Here is a 6862-nt window from a genome sequence, read left to right as displayed (position 1 = left end):
GCTCTGTCGCCCAGGCTGGAGTGCAGTGGCCGGATCTCAGCTCACTGCAAGCTCCGCCTCCCGGGTTCACGCCATTCTCCTGCCTCAGCCTCCCGAGTAGCTGGGACTACAGGCGCCCGCCAGGTCGCCCAGCTAGTTTTTTGTATTTTTAGTAGAGACGGGGTTTCACCATGTTAGCCAGGATGGTCTTGATCTCCTGACCTCGTGATCCGCCCGTCTCGGCCTCCCAAAGTGCTGGGATTACAGGCTTGAGCCACCGCGCCCGGCCATGACTAGTGTCCTTATAAGAGAAAGAGATGCCTGGATGTGGTGGCTCTCACCTGTAATCCCAGCATTTTGAAACGCCGAGGCGGGCAGATCACGAGGTCAGGAGTTCGAGACCAGCCTGGCCAACGTGGTGAACCCCCGTCTCTACTAAAAATACAAAGATTAGCTGAGTGTGGTGGCGGGCGTCTGTAATCCCAGCTACTTGGGAGGCTTAGGCAGAATTGCTTGAACCTGGTGGGATGGAGGTTGCGTTGAGCTGAGATCACACCACTGCACTCCAGCCTGGTTACAGACTGAGATTCTGTCTCAAAAAAAAAAAAAAAAAAAGAGACACAGGGAAGAAGGCCATGTGATGATGCAGGCAGAACCTGGAGTGATATGGCCTCAAGCCAAGGGACACCAACTACAGCAGCACATCCCCAGAAGCTGGAAGAGACAGAGATCCTCCCACCAGAGCCTTCAGAAGCACCACGGCCCCTCCGCATCTTCATGTCGGGCTCCTGGCCTCCAGACTTGTGAGAGAATAAATTTCAAGCCTCCCCCTGCTCCCCAGTTTGTGGTGCATTGTCACAGCAGCTCCAGGAGGCTCATATAAGAACCAAAGGCACCGGGCGTGGTGGCTCATACCTATAATCCCAGCACTTTGGGAGGCTGAGGTGGGCGGATCACGAGGTCAGGAGATCGAGACCATCCTGGCTAACACAGTGAAACCCCGTCTCTACTAAAATACAAAAAATTAGCCGGGCGAGGTGGCGGACGCCTGTAGTCCCAGCTACTTGGGAGGCTGAGGCAGGAGAATGGCGGGAACCCGGGAGGCGGAGCTTGCAGTGAGCTGAGATCGCACCACTGCACACCAGCCTGGGCGACAGAGCGAGACTCCGTCTCAAAAAACAAACAAAAAAACCAAAGGCAAACACAGACACAGTCTCCTTGCTTTGAGGGGCTTCACGCAGGGGATTCTTTGCAGGTGCCGTTGGGGATTACAACCTGCCAGGCTTCCCTCTGCCCCCAACATGGCGCAAGGCTCCCTTGGCTCTTGGGACTTTTTCATTTTTTTGACACAGAGTTTCGCTCTTGTCACCCAGGCTGGAGTGCAATGGCGCGATATTGGCTCACTGCAACTTTCACCTCCCGGATGCCAACGATTCTCGTGCCTCAGCCTCCCGAGTAGCTGGGATGACAGGCACCCGCCACCACGCCTGGCTAATTTCTGTATTTTTAGTAGAGACGGGGTTTCACCATGTTGGCCAGGCTGGTCTCTAACTCCTGGGCTGTAATCTGCCCGCCTTGACCTCCAAATTGTTGGGATTACAGGTGTGAGCCGCTGCACCCAGCCCACTCTTGAAACTTTACATTACAGCTCATGGCAATGAGGACAGGACCTCCCACGCCTCAGCTCCTGCGTCTTCCCTCTTCCACCCTCAAGTGGCTCACAGGACCCTCCTCTCTCATGGTTGATGTTAATGACCCTGTCAACGCCCTCACTGACCTACACCTATGTGCCTGGGTCAGGAACATCCCTTCCAATGTCCAACTCCCAAAACTCATCCTTGCTCCAAAAGAAAGGCCTCATGAGGCTGCCTTGCAAACAAAAATGAAATCCACGCAGCCCGGCACAGTGGCTCACGCCTGTAATCCCAGCACTTTGGGAGGCCGAGGTGGGTGGATCACCTGAGGTCAGGAGTTCGACACCAGCCTGGCCAACATGGAGAAACTCTGTCTCTACTAAAAACATAAAAATTAGCTGGGCATGGTGGAGTGTGCCTGTAATTCCAGCTACTTGGGAGGCTGAGGCAGAAGAATCACTTGAACCGCAGAGGGTGCAGTGAGCCGAGATCATACAACTGTACTCCAGCCTGGGCGATAGGGTGAGACTCTGTCTCAAGAAAACGATAAAGAAGAAAAAGAAACCAACGTGTTTGGGTAGGGGAGAGTTCAGGGAGGTTGGGGTTGCTAGACCAGCAGAAAGGTCAGCTGCCTCCTCGTTCCTCAACAGGGGTGGTGGGTATAAACAGAATGGACCCTTGAAGGCGGGCACTGTGGCTCACGCCTGTAATCCCAGAACTTTGGGAGGCAGAGGCGGGATCACCTGACGTCGGGAGTTCGAAACCAGCCTGGCCAACATGGTGAAACCCCGTCTGTACTAAAAATGAAAAAATGAGCTGGGCATGGTGACGTGCCTGTAATCCCAGCTACTCGGGTGGCTGAAGCAGGAGAATCGCTTAAACCGGGAGGCGGAGGCGGAGGTTGCAGTGGACCGAGATCGTGCCATTGCACGCCAGCCTCTGTCTCAAAAAAAAAAAAAAAGGACCCTTGCTATCTTATCACCACGACCGCGATGCTAACGTATAAGTGAGGTCCCTCCCACAGGGCACTGTGGACACTGGGGCCTGGGTCATTCTCTGGGCTGGGGCAGGGTGCTGCGCTGCATCCCTGGCCTCCACCTACTCCATGCCCGGAACTCCCCCCAGTTGTGACGACCACAGACGTCCCCAGACATCGCCCGGTGTCCCCTGGAGGGCAGGACCGCCCCTCGCTGAGACCCTCAGATGTGGCCTCCCTGAAGTGCGAGCGTGGCAGCCGCTCTCTGCCTTTAGGGTAGAGTCAATGCGTCTTCTCCCTCTCCTTGCAGGCTGGGCCCCAGGAGCTTACGCGTCTCTCATCCAGGGGCGTCTTCACAGGGCAAGGACAGACCGTGCCATCCTGGGTGCTGGGGCCCTGGGCGAGCTGCCGGCCCCCGACCCTCCCGTGGGGACCCTAACGCGACAGGGTCATGCCCCGGCCACCCGGCCCCGCCAGCCCCAGCCCCACGAGAGCCCCGGCAGGCCCGGCACGGAGGTCGCGGCGCGGGAGGCGGCGGCACTTACAGCTGAGCTGCCGGGAGCCGCGCGCGCCGGCCCAGGTGGGCGCAGGTGACCATTGGGGCGCGCGCTCAGGCGCCACGCAGAGCCCCCGAGGCGGGAGCGCCCCGTCCAGGGTGGACGGCCTCCCCTGCGTGTCCCGGGGACGCCTCCTCCGCTGGGCACCTCGGCGCTCGGAGCGGACGCCCCCAACAGGCACCCCTCTGGAACTCGCCTCAGCAGCCGCCGCCAATTCCCGACGCGCTCAAAGGCAAACTCGGCACTGCGCCTGCGCACCCCGAGCCTGCGAACTACAAGTCCCAGCAAGCTCCGCAGCGCGGCGCTGGGCTCCCGGCGCTCCAACCTGGGTCACAGCGCCGCCTCCGGGCGGGCGGCGTCTCCTCAGGACCGCGATGCCCCTGAGGCTGTCGGATCCACCTCGTGTGGCTCGGTGGAGTCCCCGGGCGTTCTGGGGTTCGCAAATCCAAGCTCCATCGTTTCCCGGCGGCTTGCCATTGGATATTAATAACTATTATTATTTATTAAGCAAGTTATATAAACGTATAAGGCATTACATATTAAAATGATTGCTTAAGTAATTGTTTGTTTTTGAGACTGAGTTTCGCTCTTGTCGTCCAGGCTGGAGTGCAATGGCGTGATCTCAGGTCACTGCAACCTCTGCCTCCCGGGTTCAATCGATTCTCCTGCCTCATCCTCCCAAGTAGCTGGGATTACAGGCATGCGCAACCACACCCTGATTTTTTATATTTTTGGTAGCGACGCTGTTTCACCATGTTGGCCAGGCTGGTCTCGAACTCCTGACTTCCAGTGATCTACCCGCCTCGGCCTCCCAAAGTTCTGGGATTACAGGCGTGAGCCACCGTGCCCAGCCAAATTAAATTATTGTTTAAATATTTATTTAATATTCTACTAATTGTTATCAGAAATTAAAATAGTAAAACTACTATAATTAATATAGTGTTGTAGGGTATAATAAATTCCTCTTCAAAGGTTTTAGCCTGTAAATTGTTAAGTACAATCAGTTCTGAGCTCCTCTCCAAAGAACCAATGTTTCCGTAGGTTCAGCTCCCCTGTTCTTTGTTCTGCATTTTAAACTTTAACTTCCTTGTTCTTTTCATCTCCTTGCCCCTAGTTTCAGTAAACAACTCCCTCCTAGCCCGTATCACCTGCTCTGACCTTAGTCACCCTTGTCACCTGCTCTGACCTTAGTTATCCTTGGTCACCTGATTTGTTCTTAATCATCCTGAATCACCTGTTCTCTAGCTGTCCTTCCTGCCAAACTACTCCCCCCTCCACTCCGGCTCATACCCTGCTCTCTTTAAAATAGCCGGTCGGAATTAGCTTAGACTGTGTGGTCCAACCCTAGCCAATAGGAGAACGACACAGCAGTAGGGGTACCTGCGTCAGGGATAAGAACCCCTTCCCCTCCCTTGTTCAGATGTGCTCTCACCATTGCTCCATCTGCGAGACGCACCCTTCTATAGAAGTAAAATTGCCGTGCTGAGAAAATTAATGTTCGAGGGCTGTTTCTTTTGTGGCACCGAAAATTTATTTCTAACACTATGAAGGTGTATAATATAGTCTCAGCAACTGCGTTAGTCAGTTCTCACACTGACTAAGGCATGGGCCGCCACGTCTGACTACATTTTTGTACTTTTGGTAGAGACGGGGTTTTGTCATGTTGGCCAGGCTGGTCTTGAACTCCTGGCCTCAAGTGATCTGCAGCTCCCTGGCTCCCAGCCCACGCTGGAACTCACCCCCAGGCCCCGTCTACCTTGAGACTTGAACCCAGACCTCCTGCCTTCTGCAAGCTGGCTATCAGTCTCAGAATCGAACTGAGTTTCACAAACCATTTTGTCCCTTGAAGTAGGGACAGCCCTGGTGAGGCCCCACGTGGGCTGTCCCTTTCAAGGCTGTGGCCTTCAGCCGGTGTTGCTGATTGGGGAGAGGAGGGAGGACGCTGGCTCTGCTCCTGAGACACCCCATTTGGGACATGGGGACAGTAACACAAGTCCCGTGGGGAGGAGGATGGGGACGATAGAGCCTGCCTACCGCGTAGCATGGAGCCTGCTTACAGCGGCTACACTGGTATCATCCTCGAGAGGAGTGGGGCCGCTCGGGCCACCAACCACAGAGATCCCAGCAGCTTCTTGGTTGGAGAAATACTTCGTGAAGGACCAGAAGGGAGCCACGGGCACAAAGCCTGGGGCGTGTGTGTCGGAGGCAGCACGGGCAGGGACAGGACTGTGGGGACGAGGAGCCAGGGACATCTGGGGACGGCCCACGGGGGCTGGATAGGTGACCGGGGAGGAGACCCCTTTTGCGTTCAGGTTTTGTCAAAAACCCAAAGAACGAGTTTACAGCGAAACGTTGCAAAGATCACAAAACACACAGGTTCATCTATATATATATATATATATATTTTAACAATTCTTTATTTTCCCTTTTTTTATCCATTGGGAAGCAGCGAGGGGCCAAGGAGAGTGACAGCCTGGACGGGCAGGGGATGCTAATGCCACACTGTCCTCTGAGCCCGCTGCTGGAGCCCCGAGTGGGGAGCATGGCGCAGAGGAGCCGAGAGACACAGCAGCTCTGTGGCCCCTCCCTGCTCCTGGCATGGGGCTGGGCCCCTGTGATCAAAGCTCCTGCTCTGTCCTGGACTGTTTGGGGAAATCAGGTGCCTCCGGTGTGGGCATTTTGGGAAGGCTCTGAGGACACCCATCTCCCTGGGCAACGGGGCCCGGACTGAGACTCAGTGTTGCTGCCTCCACGTCCCTGGGTGTCCACGGAGCAGGGGACATGCTAGGGGAGGCGGCCCAGCTTGCGAAGCACCGCGGGGCTCTGCTTGGGGCATCCAGCAACTGACGTCTAAGCATGGTCGGTCGGTGACTTCCAGGGGAGCGGGCTGTGGACGGTCCAGGCCATTTGCCCACGGCCCAGCAGCCCAAGCCTCTGCTGTGACAGGCCAGGCTGTGTGTGGCAAGGCTGTGACGGCCCAGGGCCCAGCTGGGGTGCTCCTGCACAACTGGGTCTTGGCTGGGGACCAGGTGGAGGCCACCTGAGAGCTCGGTGCAGGGGAAGATTAGGGAGCCCCCAAACTCGCCGTCTCCACCTCTGCCCAGCGTGGTCGGCTTTGCCTTCCAGCTTCTCTTTTCTGAATCCCAGGTATTTTATTACTACCGTTACTTTTAGAGACGGTCTTGCTCTGAGGCCCAGGCTGCAGTGCAGTGGTGGGATCACGGCTCACTGCAGCCTCGTCCTCCTAGGCTCCAGCAATCTTCCTGCCTCAGCCTGCCAAAAAACTGAGACCACAGGCACTGGCCCCACACCCAACGAACTTATTTTTTATAGAGATGGGGTTTTGCTACATTGCCCAGGCTGGCCTCGACCTCCCGAGCTCAAGCAATCCTTCCGCCTTAGCCTCCTGAGTAGCTGGGGCTTCAGATGCAAGCTGTGGGACCCGCTCTGAGCTGTATCTGAAACATGACCATTGTGGTGTTCCCACTTATCAATTCCCGCCTCGCTGGCATAACCCTGCTGGCCACAGGCTGTGCCGTCCAGCTCTGCGAAGACAAGACTCAACCCTTAGCCCCCGGAGTTGGAAAGACACAGAAGCAGGTGCACAGAGTGGAGCCAGGTGTGTGTAAGGTGCAAAGCAGGCCCCACGGCCGCGGCCACAGCCACATTGGTCCGGGGTTGGGTGGGAATGGGACAGGAGGGGCTGGAGCAGACAG

At 56.3% G+C, this 6862-nt stretch overlaps 1 protein-coding gene across 2 annotated transcripts in view; it reads right to left on the bottom strand.

Moving 5' to 3' along the window:
* The window catches only part of ZNF554 (zinc finger protein 554), an 18636-nt gene extending 15250 nt beyond the window's left edge, over positions 1–3386 (bottom strand). The window contains exon 1 of one of the 2 annotated variants that reach the window (XM_017885079.1): positions 3135–3386. In XM_017885079.1, coding sequence (XP_017740568.1) covers positions 3135–3187 — 53 coding nt within the window. In that variant the 5' untranslated portion in view covers positions 3188–3386. The remainder of the gene's footprint in view (positions 1–3134) is intronic. The other variant, XM_017885080.1, reaches the window with a different exon arrangement.
* Between the last annotated feature and the right edge of the window lie 3476 nt (positions 3387–6862).

Source organism: Rhinopithecus bieti, unplaced genomic scaffold, assembly GCF_001698545.2.
Source record: "Rhinopithecus bieti isolate Rb0 unplaced genomic scaffold, ASM169854v2 scaffold_13262, whole genome shotgun sequence".
NCBI lineage: Eukaryota > Metazoa > Chordata > Mammalia > Primates > Cercopithecidae > Rhinopithecus > Rhinopithecus bieti.
Note: the sequence above shows the minus strand (reverse complement) of the source record. Positions and strands in the feature narration are given on the sequence as shown.